This window comes from Malaclemys terrapin, chromosome 9 (genome assembly GCF_027887155.1).
Source record: "Malaclemys terrapin pileata isolate rMalTer1 chromosome 9, rMalTer1.hap1, whole genome shotgun sequence".
NCBI classification, from domain to species: domain Eukaryota; kingdom Metazoa; phylum Chordata; order Testudines; family Emydidae; genus Malaclemys; species Malaclemys terrapin.
In genome coordinates this window covers 81,722,485-81,737,751 of record NC_071513.1, presented here as the reverse complement: position 1 = coordinate 81,737,751, position 15,267 = coordinate 81,722,485, and the positions used below count along the sequence as shown (strand labels likewise).

At 43.6% G+C, this 15,267-nt stretch overlaps 1 protein-coding gene across 1 annotated transcript in view; it reads left to right on the top strand.

The window, feature by feature from the left end:
* PLCH1 (phospholipase C eta 1) overlaps positions 1-15,267 on the top strand; it is a 172,355-nt gene that overhangs the window by 96,876 nt on the left and 60,212 nt on the right. Inside the window, exon 6 of the mRNA XM_054040926.1 lies at positions 6,304-6,474. Coding sequence (XP_053896901.1) covers positions 6,304-6,474 — 171 coding nt within the window. The remainder of the gene's footprint in view (positions 1-6,303; positions 6,475-15,267) is intronic.

Sequence of the window (15,267 nt, the reverse complement as noted above, 5' to 3'; positions counted from 1 at the left end):
AATGGTCCTACTTATGTAGTAAAGTACTTCTGAATGTGAATAGGGGTGGCAGAATGAAGTCTTCAGTTAGGTTTTCAACATTACTCCACCCCCTCGCCTGTCTTCCAAAAACGAATGTCTCATTAACAGTAAGAGAAAACCCGTGTGTAGTGAGTAAGGGGAGCAAGAGGTTGAAAAGGGAGTTGAAAGAGGCAAGGAGGAGGTGGGATCATGATGCAGAGAGAACAGTCTGCCCTATTCTAATGCATGGAGCAGATTGCATTCAACACGCATGCCCAGAGGAGCCCAACCGGAGATTTTGCCTGCCTGAGGCACAATCTCCCCAATGCGTAAATCCAAGCACCCAGGGCTGTGGCATAGGTGCCATGATTCATAGATTATAAGGCCAGAAAGGACCATTGTGGTCAGGACTTCCCTGAATTCCTGTTTGAACTAGAGGATTTATCTAGCCCTTAATGAATTAAGTGGCCTCACAAACACCTGTGAGGTAGGTAAATATTATTTACTTTTTATAGACGGACAAAATAAGGTGCTGAGAGGTGAAGTAATTTGCCCAGGGTCAGACAGTGAATCCATCGGACACTAGACTATTAGGGGGCAGCATGGAGCATCCATTGGGAAGCCAGAAATAGAATCCAGGAGTTGGAACTTCTAAGTTCCCTGTCCTCTCTTGTAGCCCACAGAATTTCTCTTGGTGCATGTTGCTTGCACTGTATCACTTTTAACTTCATATAGATATACATACCTCATGATGAAGGGCCCAGCACACACAAACTGTAGGAAGAACACACAGTTTGGGGCACCATTTGTTCTCATCATTCTGTACCTAAATTTGCTCTTATCTTAGTGTAAATGCAAAGTGGATCTGCTACCTAATATAGAAGTGCTTGAAATTTTTTTCATAGAAGGAAATGACAATTTTTGCAGAAACTTCTGTTTTTAAATTAAAGTTACCAGAACTGATTTTTTTTTCACTTTGAAATTTTCTGAGAATATATTTACCATTGTTTGACCATCCCTAATATTTACATGATTGGAAATGAAAGATGCTAAAGATGTATTGGGTACAGCAAGAGCAAAACAAAATGCAAAAACCAAAATTATGGGCCAAAATCCAGACCACTGCACAAAACAGAAGTTGTTTAAGATCCTAGAACCCAAAAATGTGCCTGATTTTCTGGGGTACAATCAGCATTGCACAGCTGTAAGCCTTGGAATGCATAGTACGCTCCATGGCTGTGCAAAGCCTGGGAAACTTATGGCCTAGCTAGCAGATATAGAGAAAATTTAGACTGCATTGTGCCCCCAAATCATAAATCATCTTTGGGTATGTGTAGACTTTAAAATGAGCAAACAAATCCTAATTGTTACCTTGTAAAAATGTAAAAATCATTTCCTTCTCCACTTATGTGCTAAGATCTGAGTTTATGGATTTAGATAGCAGCAACACTAACTCCTAACATAGTATAATATAGGGATTCTCAAACTTCATTGCTCTGCAACCCCCCTTCTAACAACAAAAATTACTACATGACCCCAGGAGGGGGGGGGGCGAAGCCTGAGCCTGCCTGAGCACCGCCCCGGGGGGCGGGGGGGGGGGGGAAAGCCAAAGCCTGAGCCCCACCACCTTGACTGCGGAAGGGATCAAAACCGAAGCCCAATGACCTCCGCTCCAGCCGGGGGGGCCTGTAACCTGATCCCTGCCATCCAGGTCTGAATCCCTCCAGCTTGGCTTGGGCCCTGAGCAGCAGGGCCGCCTTTAGGAAGTGCGGGGCCCAATTCGAACATTTTCGGCAGGGCCCCAGCAGGGATGACTAAAAAAAATAAAACACATAAAAAACCCCTTTCATTTCTTCCATGTATTATTTACTTTCCATAACTATATAAATAATAACAAAATTATATATTATGTACATTGCTGGCTGGAGGCAGGGCAGGGGCTGACTGGCGGTAGGGTCTGGCTGGAGGCAGGGCAGGGGGTGCAGCAGGGGCTGGCTGCAGGCATGTGGGCAGGGCACAGGGTGTGGGGCTGGCTGCAGACAGGGACTAGCTGCAGGTAGGCAGGGCACGGGGTGCGGGGCTGGCTGCAGGCGGGGCAGGAGAAGTGGGGCTGGCTGGAGACGGGCTGGTGCGGGCAGAGCAGGGGGTGTGGGCCTGGAGGCAGGGCAGGGGGTGCAGCAGGGGCTGGCTGCCACTGCGGGCAGGGCAGGGGGTGCGGTGTGTGGGGCTGGTGCGAGCAGCGGGTGCAGCAGGGGCAGGGCAGGGGCTCCGCTGCTTCTACCGTCCTGGCCCTTTAAATAGCCGCGGGAGCCTTGGGGAAGCGGCGGGGCTCCGGCGGCTATTTAAAGGACCAGGGCAGCAGTGGCAGCTGGAGCCCCCCGCTACCCCAGGGCTCTGGGGGCTATTTAAAGAGCCCGGGGCTCCGCTGCTTCTATCGCCCCAGCCCTTTAAATAGCTGCTGGAGCCCTGGGGAAGCAGCGGGGCTCCCGTGGCTATTTAAAGGGCCGGGGCAGTGGAAGCAAGGGGAGCCCCGGGCCCTTTAAATAGCCCCCAGAGCCCCGCAGCCCTACTCCAGGACTCCAGAAGTGGAGCTCTGGTGGCAATTCAAAGGGCCTGCGGCTCCAGCCCCTGCTGGGAGCCACAGGCCCTTTAAATTGCCCCCTGGGGAAGCTGGCTGCCCTGGTATGGCGTACCGGCGGCAGCAAGGGCGCAGGGCCCTCTTGGGCGCGGGGCCCGATTCAGGGGAATCGCCTGTTGATTCAGGGGAATCGCCTGAATCGGCCTAAAGCCAACCCTGCTGAGCAGTGGTGAACTGGAGCTGGTTCGCACCGGTTAGCACAAACCGATTGTTAAATTTAGAAGCCGGTGTAGAACCGGTTGTTAAAGGGGTGAGCAAACTCCGGCCCGTGGAACCATCCTGTCTGGCCTGCCTGAACTTCTGGCTGGGGAGGCTCCCCGGCCCCTCCCCTGCCTTCCCCCTCTCGCAGAGGCTCAGCATGCCGTGCCGCCGGCGCCAGCGCTCTGGACGCTCCTGGGCAGCTCTGCAGCTCCTGCCACTTTGAGCGCCATGGTAAAGGGGTGGGGCTGCGAGCTCCAGCGGGCCGTGTGGCATCCATACACGCTGCCCTGAGCAGCATGGTAAGGGGGCCAGGCTGGGGCTGGGAGGAGGGGTTGGATAAGGGGCAGGGAGCGGTTGGAGGTGGCAGAGGTTTGGGGGGGCGGTCGGGATGGGGAACGGGGGTGGGGTTGGGTAAGGGGTGGAGTCCTGGGGGGCAGTTAGGGTGGGGGAGTCTAGGGAGGGGGTGGTCAGGGGACAAGGAGCGGGGGATGTTGATGGGTTGCAGGTTCTGAGGGGGGCAGTCGGGGGCAGGACGTGGGTGGGAGTCAGATGGGGGGGGCAGGCTGTTTTGGGAGACACAGCCTTCCCTACCCGGCCCCCGGTACAATTTTGCAACCCCAATGTTCAGGCCGGCTTTAGGAATTGCAGGGCCCGATTCGAAGTTTCAATGGGGCCCCGGCAGGGATGACTGAAAAAAAAAGATGTGGGGCTTGTACTCACCGGGTGGCGCTCTGAGTCTTCAGCGGCACTTCAGCGACGGGTCCTTCACTGAAGGACCCGCCGCCGAAGACCTGGAGCAAGTGAAGGACCCACCGCCAAAGTGCCGCTGAAGACCCAGTAGGGAACCGATTGTTAAGATTTTGGCAGCTCATCACTGGCCCTGAGCCCCAGCAAGTCTAAGCCAGCCCTGGCAATGCCATTAAAATGGGGTTGTGACCCACTTTGGAGTCCCGACCCACAGTTTGAGAACCACTGGTGTAAAGAATGCAGCTCCCTGTGATTCCTTAGGTTTTACTAATGCTGCAGCTGCAAGAGAAACAGAGAATTGTGAAGACACGTATTGACAGGCAAAAGCCTTTTAGTTCAATTTCAAATGGAAAAGAAATATCTAGGGATGTAACATTTTCTCATTAACAGGCAACCTTTTTGTAACCCAGAGCCATCTATTATTTTGATTTCAAAAACAGGTTGAATTTTTTTCCCTTTGTTGCTGCCAGCCTATATCTGGGTTCATATCCTAGACCTTGCAGAAATGGTTAGAACCCTTAGTGCTGATGAAAGAATGAAGTTTTGAAAGATTATCCTGTTATTAGACTGGCTTGGTGACCAGGCGTATAGCCCTTATTTCTCAAATCATCCTTACTCATGCAAGGGGTCCAGTGGGCTTCCAGTATCACCAGATTTATACATGATAAAGGATAGACACTGTGCCAAATTCTCAGTCCTGGATCAGGCAGCTTTGTGCTGCTCAGGTGATCCGAAGCAGCTAGAAATCTGTCCTAAATGATTCCTCCTGACAGAGTTGGGCTCTGTGCTGCCTGTTCCCAGTTTTCACTTGCACCACTGAAGATGTGCACCTTTGTTTTGATTATGTAGACTTAAATAGTAAAACTATGCCAGACAGATAACCTGCTACCCAGAATCCAGGAAATATTAGAGGTATGTGATCCAGGTAAATCTTGCCACGAGGCATTCATGAGTGAGGACACCAGAAGCTGACTACAGGGAATTGACTGATAGCCTGACTAGAAGATTTCAAATTTGCCATCAGACATAGGTCTGGGAAAGTTAACCCCAGTACAGTTTCCTTTTCCCAGCACCACTGAATATGGAGGATTATATATTGCAGAGCAAAAGCATCCAGGAGACAACTGGTCTGTAAGGAAAGAGTGGTGTCGAGCCATGGAATTCCGAGGCTGTATATTTAATGCTGATGTTTACTTATAAAGAGTACAGTGTTATTCAAAGCCTAGAAAGGTGTTTAAAACAAATGGTAAATTGAATGCTTTGTTCAAAGGGAAAGTGAAAATGGAAGGTGTAGTTCCAAACTGGATGACTGGGGGTGCTGTTCTCTGTAGTTCCAGGCTGGCTGATCAGCAGCTTCACTCTGGCAAGTATGAGAGTGGGTGGAGGAAGGAAAAGCTGACCCCAGAATAAAAAGGATCGGCAGTGAGGTTAGGGTTGCCAACCCTCCAGGATTGTCCTGGAGTTTCCAGGAATTAAAGATTAATATTCAATTAAATATTATGTCATGCGATGAAACCTCCAGGAATATGTCCAGCCAGAATTGGCAACCCTAGGTGAGATGCAGGCTGTAGTGAGAATTTGTGTTCACATTTTATTGGGTAAACTGTTGGACAGAGAAACCCATCCCAAGGGAATTCAGGGCAAATCAACATTGGGAAGAGCTCTTTACAGAAAGGAGAGTCCTGTGCAGAGACGTTAAGGCGGCACTTTCTTTAATAGGACTCTGCCTGGCTGCAGGCATCTTCATTTGCAGATCTTGGTGCAGGATCAGGGCTTAAGGCCTTGGTTAAATGAAATGTAAAGAAAGTGCATAAAGAAAACCAATATGCACTGCTGTGAATGAGAGGTGTTATTCATGGATACACATAGGACACTGAACCATCTATAATGTTAAAACTTCCTTTCACCTTTTCTTCCTTGAGCTGCTTACAAACTAAAACTCAGCAGGGAAAAGCCTTTCTTGAGTTTGGGTTACTGTAGAGACCTACATCAAAGACAAAATAAATGATAAAACTGCTGTCAAATGTTTTGTAAATCCAAAGCAAATCCTCTTAGGCAGATGCTCAACGTAAAAAGCAGTAATAACATAGAGAAGAAAACAGTACTTACTGTAACAATAGCTCTGAGGACAAACTAAAACAGCAATCAAGACTGGAGATATTTTTCTGCGTGGAACGCTGCTGTTATTGCAGACTTAATCCTGTTCACGTACACTTTGCTGGCAATGGGATTAAATGATTATTGTAATTTATCATGTTGACATCCATTTAGCATTGTAATATTATACAGAACATTTATAAATGTCAGATTCTACCTTTCGATGAAGTCAGTGGGTGAGATTCTGATGCTATCCAGTGTGACTCCATTGAATCAATAGATCACTCTAGATTTACACCAGAGTAATCTGGCCCAATGTGAGTCCTTCTCATGAAATAACTTAATACAATGAAATCTAAAGACTGAATTTGCCTTTTCACTGAGATTTTGTCGTTTTGCTTTAACAATTGAATTTCTGCCAAAAAATCCAATAAGAATCCTTTTAATTTTGTTGTAACATTAGAAAGTGCTTGCTAGTGCTGTTGAGGATGAGTGGAGCCATGTGGCTTGAAGTGTATTGAAAGTGTATCTTTTCTTATACGGATGTTCTATTCTGCTTCATTCCCTGAATTCATCATACACCTACCCAACACACTTACTTGCATGTTCTTGCTCCTCAGGAAGCTGACACAGATGAGAATCAGGGAACCCTAACATTTGAAGAATTCTCTGTGTTTTACAAGATGATGTCATTACGACGCGATCTCTACTTGTTGCTTTTGAGCTACAGCGATAAGAAAGATCATCTCACTGTTGAAGAATTTGCTCAGTTTCTGAAGATGGAACAAAAGGTACGAGAATAATAAATGTAGCTGATGGTCTTGTATTAACACACAACAAAAGTGTGCGACCAACGTTAGCTCTTACTTTGTCCAGGCTGTAAACACTAGCGAATGCTGAAAATGAAAGATTTGTAATGGAGATGCTGAGACAAAATGAATCTGATTAAATACTGTAGTACAATCAAATGCTTCTGGAAAGCAGGAGCTTTTTGATCCTCTAGGGGGAAAAAGTGGCATATTAGGTAAATATCCACACTGACTTATACTGACTTCCAGATAACAAGTTTACACTTAATGTTAGTAATCCAACAAGCAATGTATTTTAGTGCTGTAATGTTGTATCTTATAACTTTTCTTGCCTTTAGGAAGTTTGTTTATATTGAAAGGAGAGTGCAATATGAGTAAGGGTGGCAGAATATGACCTTTAATAAATAAAAGGTTTGAAAAGCGTGTTAGAAAGTGAGTGAGGACAATACAAATTACATTCTAAAGTAGAAACAATTACTTGGTTTTTAACAAAATAAAGTAGGATGAGGAAAAAGCTGAAGTCTGTGACTTTCCACATTTGATTTGCCTGTCTAGTTTTAGTTCAATAATTTGTGTTAAAATGAGTTTTTGATGCAACATCTTTTAATTTAAACTTAATTAAATTCCATACGTTTCTTTAATTTTATCCTCAACCTAGGAGCCTCTAGGTCACTTTCAAAACATAAGTAACAGCTACTATTCCTTTAAAAAGCAGGACTTAAGTATTGACAAATTGATAAAAAAATTACAAAGTTAAAGCTACTTGTACAGGAGGTTAATAAAGTGGACTCACTTAAAGCTATCACTACTGACAATTGATTAGTGTTTTCTTTATTGTGGTTTAAATATAATCTTTTGTTCATCCCTAAAGTGAAGTGATGAGCAATATATCAGTATTAATATTATTGGAGTATTACATTATGACAATCTCCTGTTTTGAATGCTGACTTGACTATGTGAGAGTGGGGTTAGGCAGTGTGCCTAGAAATATAAATCTTTATAACAACTTTTTCTGTTAAAAATCGATGTTCTTTGTACAGGGCTTCTTTTTTTAAAAGATTTTTGAAGAGATGTCCACAGTTTTGAGAGATTTGGTTTGGTACTTACAAGGCTTTTCTTTGTCTGTAAATTTTACTTTAGTACTCAGCAGTTCTCTTCATGTAACAGGCTATGTTTTCGTTGCCTTTACCAGGTAGGGCACTGGTATCTTTTTATTTAAAAAAATATTAGAGATAAGCTATAAAACATGTACAGATCTCTGTATTTGAGCTCTTCAGGTCAGAGACTGACAGATTGTTTGAATGTAGGCACCGAAATCCACATTTAGGCATTTAGTTAAAAGGCGGCTTGATTGTCAGAGTTGCTGAGTACCAGCAACTCAGAGTGAAGACTATAAGGGCTACAGGTGCTGAGCACCTCTGAAAATCAGGTTACTTTTACTCACATGTTTAAATATGGATAGATTGTAAGCTCTCTGGGACAAGGGCTGTCTTTTAGTTCTTTGTTTGCACAGCATCTAGCACCGTGAGGTCCTAATCCATGGCTAGGAGTCCTAAGGACTACAATCATACATATAATAAGATGTTTGTGTATGAAAGTTATCTTTAGTGTGTGGACAGCACCCTAGCATGTTGTGGGCAATGCCAGAATACAAATAAATAATAATAGTGTCCTTTGTAGACACGAACCACTAGAGGGCAACATAATCACAGGTAGTAATAGAGATAATTTAAAAAAATGTATTTTGTCAGGAAGTTAACATTTTTTTTTTTTTGGTGTGTTCTAAATTTCCCAGAAATTGTTTTTGTTTTTTTCAGGGAAGAAAACAAGCCACAAAATTTTCATTAAACATAAAAAAAAATTCCTGAAAAATATCAAATATTTCTACTGAAAACTTCTTCTTTCTCTCAAAACTAGAAAATTTCAATAAAATATTTTTAAATTTTAGCTACAATCTTTTTTTGCCAAGAAATATTTTGATGAAGAATTTTGAGTGGCTTTAATATGGCTTATGCGGAAGTGATGGTTGAAGTTAGTTGTCTCTTTGTTACTAAAGAGCATGTGTTTACCAAAGAGCCCAATTTGTGACTTTCATAACCTGCCGCAGGCGGCGCAGGCCTACTGCTACTGACAGAGGCCAATCATGCTGGGTTTGACTGCTGTTGTGGTTGTGCTTTATTCACTATAATACCAGTGTTTGTACACAGTCTGCTTCACTTTGTCATTATTTTTTCATGCCCAGTTAGTTTGATTTGCAGTTATAACATGCTAGGCCTCTGTCTCACTATTACACAACTGAAGAGATTCTTGGGGGTGGATAGCAGAACAGACTTCATTTAAAAAAAAATCCCCACCTGGGATAAGTATGTGTCCTCTGTTTACTTGACATTTTGTAGTGATTATTTGTGTTGCTTAATTGTAAGGTATATCCTTTGCTTGATTTAATCTAGAGTTTTGATTCTGCATTCTGAGAATTAGTTCTCGAGAGAAAGCAAAGTCTACCTCATCACTACTCATTTGAAACAAACCCACCAGCTGGTATCCTGGTACTAGGATGGACACTCTTGGCGTTGCATTCCTTTCCCCAACTTCTTTGCTCCCCTACTGCCCTTCCTGTTATCTTATTCCCTCTGAGGAGCTTATTAATGAGTGATGGGAATGTTACGTGAGAGAGCTCTCCCTGATCTCCACGTGCCCCTTTTCGGTCATCCTACATCTCATCACTAAGGCTACATTTTAGTCCAGGGTATTTTTAGTAAAAGTCATGGACAGGTCATGGGCAGTAAAGAAAAATTCCTGGCCCGTGACCTGTCCTGACTAAAACTTGGGGGTGGCCCTGGGGGTGCTACGGGTGCTCGGGGGTGTGTACGCCATGGGTGCTGGGGGGGAGAGGGGTTGGTGGGGCTGAGGCAGGTTACCTACCTGGCTCCTGGGAAGCAGCAACCTCCAGCTTCTAGCTCTACGTGCTGTCTCCGCTCCTCCCCAAGCCTCGGTTCTGCAGCTCCCATTGGCTGGGAAGCGTGGCCAATGGGAGCTGCGGGCGAAGGCAGCAAGTGGAGCTAGGAGCTGAGGAAGGGGAGTTCCTATCGCCCTTCCAGGGAGCCCCTGCCCCCCCACCCCCGGTAAGCACCGCCTTGCACCCCAATCCCCAGCCCTGAGTCCCCCTACACCCAAACTCCTGCAACTGGGGGGTTGCGGGGTCTGAGACTGCCCCAGTAACAGCAGGTGCGACTGGCCCAAGGGCTGCCCGAGCTGCTCAGGCGGCTCCCGGGCCAGCTGCATGGGCTGCTGCAGAAGTCATGGAAGGTCACAGAATCCGTGACCTCCGTGACAAACATGGAGCCTTACTCATCACTCTACTGCTGCTTTGCTAACATCTGATTGTTGGATGGTGGAGTTTACTAACATCCTTCCCAGAGGGACTGTGACATCCTCCTTCCACTCTCTCCTCTGCAAGCCAGGTGATAGTGTCGCCAGTTTGTGACATTTTATTTTAGGCCAACAGATGACTTGTTCACATACTCAAAACCAACATCTTGCTGAACTGTAGAGGGTTGTTTTTTGAAAGAAAGATGCCTGCATCAAAATCAGTCTTTCATCAGCAGCGTATAAATCCCTACATTCAAAAGATTTAAGTTCCAGTATTAATTAGCCATATTCAGTAACTGATGTATCTGTGACGAGTTGGATCATAGAAACCACCCTGGGAGCTGCCACCCGATGTGCAAAGACTACCTCTGCTCCTGTTTTCCCTGCCAGCTCAGGACTCCAGCACCCTGTCTTGCTGAGCCAGACACTCCCGTCTGCCCCAACACAGACCCAGGGTCTGAATCACTTGCCCCAAAGCTGCAAGTTTACCTGAAAACAGTTCACAGAAGTTTGCTTGTCTTTAGCACTTAGATGCCCAACTCCCAATGGGGTCTAAACCCAAATAAATCCGTTTTACTCTGTATAAATCTTATGCAGAGTAAACTCATAAATTGTTCGCCCTCTATAACACTGATAGAGAGATATGCACAGTTGTTTGCTCCCCCCAGGTATTAATACATACTCTGAGTAAATTACTAAATAAAAAGTGATTTTATTAAATACAGAAAATAGGATTTAAGTGGTTCTAAGTAGTAACAGACAGAACAAAGCAAGTCACCAAGCAAAATAAAATAAAATGCGCAAATCTATGTCTAATCAAACTAAATACAGATAATCTCACCCTCAGAGATGCTTCAGTAAGTTTTTCTCAGACTGGACACCTTCCCAGGCCTGGGCACAATTCTTTCCCCTGGTACAGCTCTTGTTGCAGCTCAGGTGATAGCTAGGGGATTCTTCATGATGGCTCCTCTCCCTCTGTTCTCGTCCACTCCTTTATATATCTTTTGCATAAGGCGGGAACCCTTTGTCCCTCTGGGTTTCCACCCCCCCTCACTGGAAAAGCACCAGGTTAAAGATGGATTCCAGTTCAGGTGACATGATCACATGTCCCTGCAAGACTTCATTGCCCACTTGTCAGCACACACATATACAGGAAGACTAACAAGTAAACATAAAAAGAAGAACAGGAGTACTTGTGGCACCTTAGAGACTAACAAATTTATTAGAGCATAAGCTTTCGTGGACTACAGCCCACTTCTTCGGATGCATATAGAATGGAACATATATTGAGGAGATATATATACACACATACAGAGAACATAAACAGGTGGGAGTTGTCTTACCAACTCTGAGAGGCCAATTAATTAAGAGAAAAAAAACTTTTGAAGTGATAATCAAGATAGCCCAGTACAGACAGTTTGATAAGAAGTGTGAGCATACTTACAAAGGGAGATAGAATCAATGTTTGTAATGGCTCAGCCATTCCCAGTCCTTATTCAAACCGGAGTTGATTGTGTCTAGTTTGCATATCAATTCTAGCTCAGCAGTCTCTCGTTGGAGTCTGTTTTTGAAGTTTTTCTGTTGTAATATAGCCACCCGCAGGTCTGTCACTGAATGACCAGACAGGTTAAAGTGTTCTCCCACTGGTTTTTGAGTATTTTGATTCCTGATGTCAGATTTGTGTCCATTAATTCTTTTGCGTAGAGACTGTCCAGTTTGGCCAATGTACATGGCAGAGGGGCATTGCTGGCACATGATGGCATATATCACATTGGTAGATGTGCAGGTGAACGAGCCCCTGATGGTATGGCTGATGTGATTAGGTCCTATGATGATGTCACTTGAATAGATATGTGGACAGAGTTGGCATCAGGGTTTGTTACAAGGATAGGTTCCTGGGTTAGTGGTTTTGTTCAGTGACGTGTGGTTGCTGGTGAGTATTTGCTTTAGGTTGGGGGATTGTCTGTAAGCGAGGACAGGTCTGTCTCCCAAGATCTGTGAGAGTAAAGGATCATCTTTCAGGATAGATTGTAGATCTCTGATGATGCGCTGGAGAGGTTTTAGTTGGGGGCTGAAGGTGACAGCTAGTGGTGTTCTGTTATTTTCTTTGTTGGGCCTGTCTTGTAGGAGGTGACTTCTGGGTACTCGTCTGGCTCTGTCAATCTGTTTTTTCACTTCAGCAGGTGGGTATTGTAGTTTTAAGAATGCTTGATAGAGATCTTGTAGGTGCTTGTCTCTATCCGAGGGATTGGAGCAAATAAGGTTATATGTTAGAGCTTGGCTGTAGTCAATGGATCGTGTGGTGTGTCTTGGATGGAAGCTGGAGGCATGTAGGTAAGTGTAGCGGTCAGTAGGTTTCCGGTATAGGGTGGTATTTATGTGACCATCGCTTATTAGCACAGTAGTGTCCAGGAAATGGACCGCTTGTGTGGATTGATCTAGGCTGAGGTTGATGGTGGGATGGAAATTATTGAAATCATGGTGAAATTCCTCAAGGGCTTCTTTTCCATGGGTCCAGATGATGAAGATGTCATCAATGTAGCGCAAGTAGAGTAGGGGCGTTAGGGGACGAGAGCTAAGGAAGCGTTGTTCTAAGTCAGCCATAAAAATGTTGGCATATTGTGGGGCCATGCGGGTACCCATAGCAGTGCCGCTGACTTGAAGGTATATATTGTCCCCAAATGTGAAATAGTTGTGGGTGAGGACAAAATCACAAAGTTCAGCCACCAGGTTAGCTGTGACATTATCAGGGATACTGTTCCTGATAGCTTGTAGTCCATCTTTGTGTGGAATATTGGTGTAGAGGGTGTAAACATAGCCATCTGCAGACAATGGTCCTTGTTAATGGGAGTCATCAAGATTCCAAACCATCATTAATGGCCCACACTTTACATAATTACAATAGGCCCTCAGAGTTATATTTTATATTTCCATTTTTTGATACAAGAGTGGTACATTTATACAAATGGGATGATCATACTCAGTAGATTATAAGCTTTGTAATGATACCTTACAAGAGACCTTTTCATGAAGCATATTCCAGTTACATTATATTCACTTATATTTTTATAAAACCATGTAGACTGCACAACGTCACAGTATCCATATATGCTTATATTCAAACATTACCATTCACGTAGAAGGCATTTTACAATTTAATGAAAGTGAATTTTAATTAGAATTGAGAGTCTGTATCATCTCTCTCAAGTTAAAGTTAAAAGAGCACAAGTGAAGGGATTCCTGTCCCTTAACAGCTGTAGCCTTTGCCTAGATTAGACATTTTCATTCCTACTCCACATGCAAACACTGCCACACAGACATCAAGGAGCCTGTGGAAATGATGAAAAAGGTAATTCTCAACAGCTTGTGATGAAAGAAGGCTCTACTAGGAATAGCCTTTACAATCAAAGAGCAACTTCTACTTGAGCTTGGATAATCAGTTATTTTCTCCAATGAAGTGTTCTCATTTCTATTATCCTGTGTAATTCTAGTAGGCTTCTCATGATGCAGGTTTAGCTTAGAGTTATAAATAAAATTTTCTAAGAAGCAAACTGAGCCATCCCCTGTGCTCTCTCTAACATTTGGAGGGAGAGAGGTATGAGCTGACAGACATTTCTGTCCTATGATTACAGCGTATAGTTATTTCAGTATACTAGCAATGTTCGGTATTTGTATTGAGGTTTGGTTGAAAGCTTTAGTCCATAAGAACCTGCATGCCATCCACTAATGTCATGTTTCTTTCCACTAGCTGAGAGCAGCAGTTCTCAGCTTATGGGTCACAGCCTCCAAGATGCTCACCAGTTGTTGTCTTCGTGGGTCACACTCCATTTCCCATTCTTTGTCTTCCACAGAAAAGAAATTGCTCAGTCATGTGCAGCCGGTCTCTCTCAGACATGAGGAGCACTGCAAACAAATGTACCCAGTGTTCACCCTGCTTCCTCTGAAGCACTGAAAACCCTGAGCAATCTTTAGGAATGCTGTTCTAAGGATTCTGTAATGCAGCTGAGAAGGACCAATTGTGAGGGGTTGGGCTGAGAGGGGCAGGATGGTCATATTATGACAAAGTTATTAACTTCATCTTAAAATCTTGGAGCTGTTGTTCAAAACCTGTTAAACCTCCTTCTCTACAGACATCTTGGCATGAAAATTTAAGTGAAAATTCTTAGAAATACCAAATCTTCTACTTTTTAGCATTAAAAGTCATGGTAAGGAAGAGCCACTAAACCAGATGCTACTTCTGGTGCATAACTCTCAAAAACACTGGCCAATTATTCTATTTAACCAAGAAAATTCAGTGCCTGTAGAGTGCTGAGATTTTATTTCACCTTCTTGGCAAATTATATTTTTAAGACCCTGAGAAAAAACAGACACTAACATCAAAACTAATCTCATTAACTCAGAACAGAGATTATAACAACAGTGCAAGGTTGGGTCAACTGAAGTCTCAGGATTAACCTTTGTGTCGTCATGCCTACTATCTCAGACATTTCAGTTTTTGTATTTTACATGTAAGACTCTTTATAGGTTGAACCATCAGTGCATTTAGGGTAATTTTAAAATATTTATCAAGACAAGTGCCTTGAGAATAGCCATCAAAATCTTACTCTTCTTGTGTTATAGTACTTAGAGCTAATCCAATATATTAAAAATGCAGCACTATAGAAACACAATCTTTGATACGTAGCGATTCTGAAATTATTCTAGTCACATAACTAAGAAAAAACAGCAAGAGAGATAGCAAATGAAAGTTTATGCATCTCTCAGTATAGAATGTAATCAGCTGATAATATAAGTGTTTCCATCTCTGCTTATTAAAAGATGAAGAAAAAAACCTCTACAAACCTCTACTACAACCCCAGTTTTTAACATGCTTGGCAATCTGCTCACCCTGGCTTTTTAAAATTTAAATGTTCTTAGATGTGATGTGTGAAGCAGTGTGCTAATAAAGTAATCCTATTACAGTGGAGCTGATTTATAAAGGCTCTGTTAAGGGAAAAAATCAAATGTAATAGATTAAGATTTTCTACTGTATGAACCAAAAAATAAAGAAAAGTATAATACCAAAGGAGAGATGAATGCTGAATAACAAGTGTGGATTTGGATAAACATTTGCCAGTTGGATTCATTTTGTAACTGATCTAGCTGTACAACCTGCATTACGCACCCCAGTAAAGCAAAGGTAAATGTGCCTGCTTCCTCTAGGGTACTGAGTGCTCACTCAAAACTGGCAGAGGCAAAGGAAAAGACACAGGAATGTTGAAACCCTGCTAATGGTGTAGAAGGCACCTATGTGCAGAGGGAGACTGAATAGACTTTAGGCACATGGTCAGACAGCCTCAGTCTTCTGCGCAACCTGATAAGTTTCTCATCTACACAGTTGATGATGATGGTTGAGAAAGAGAATTT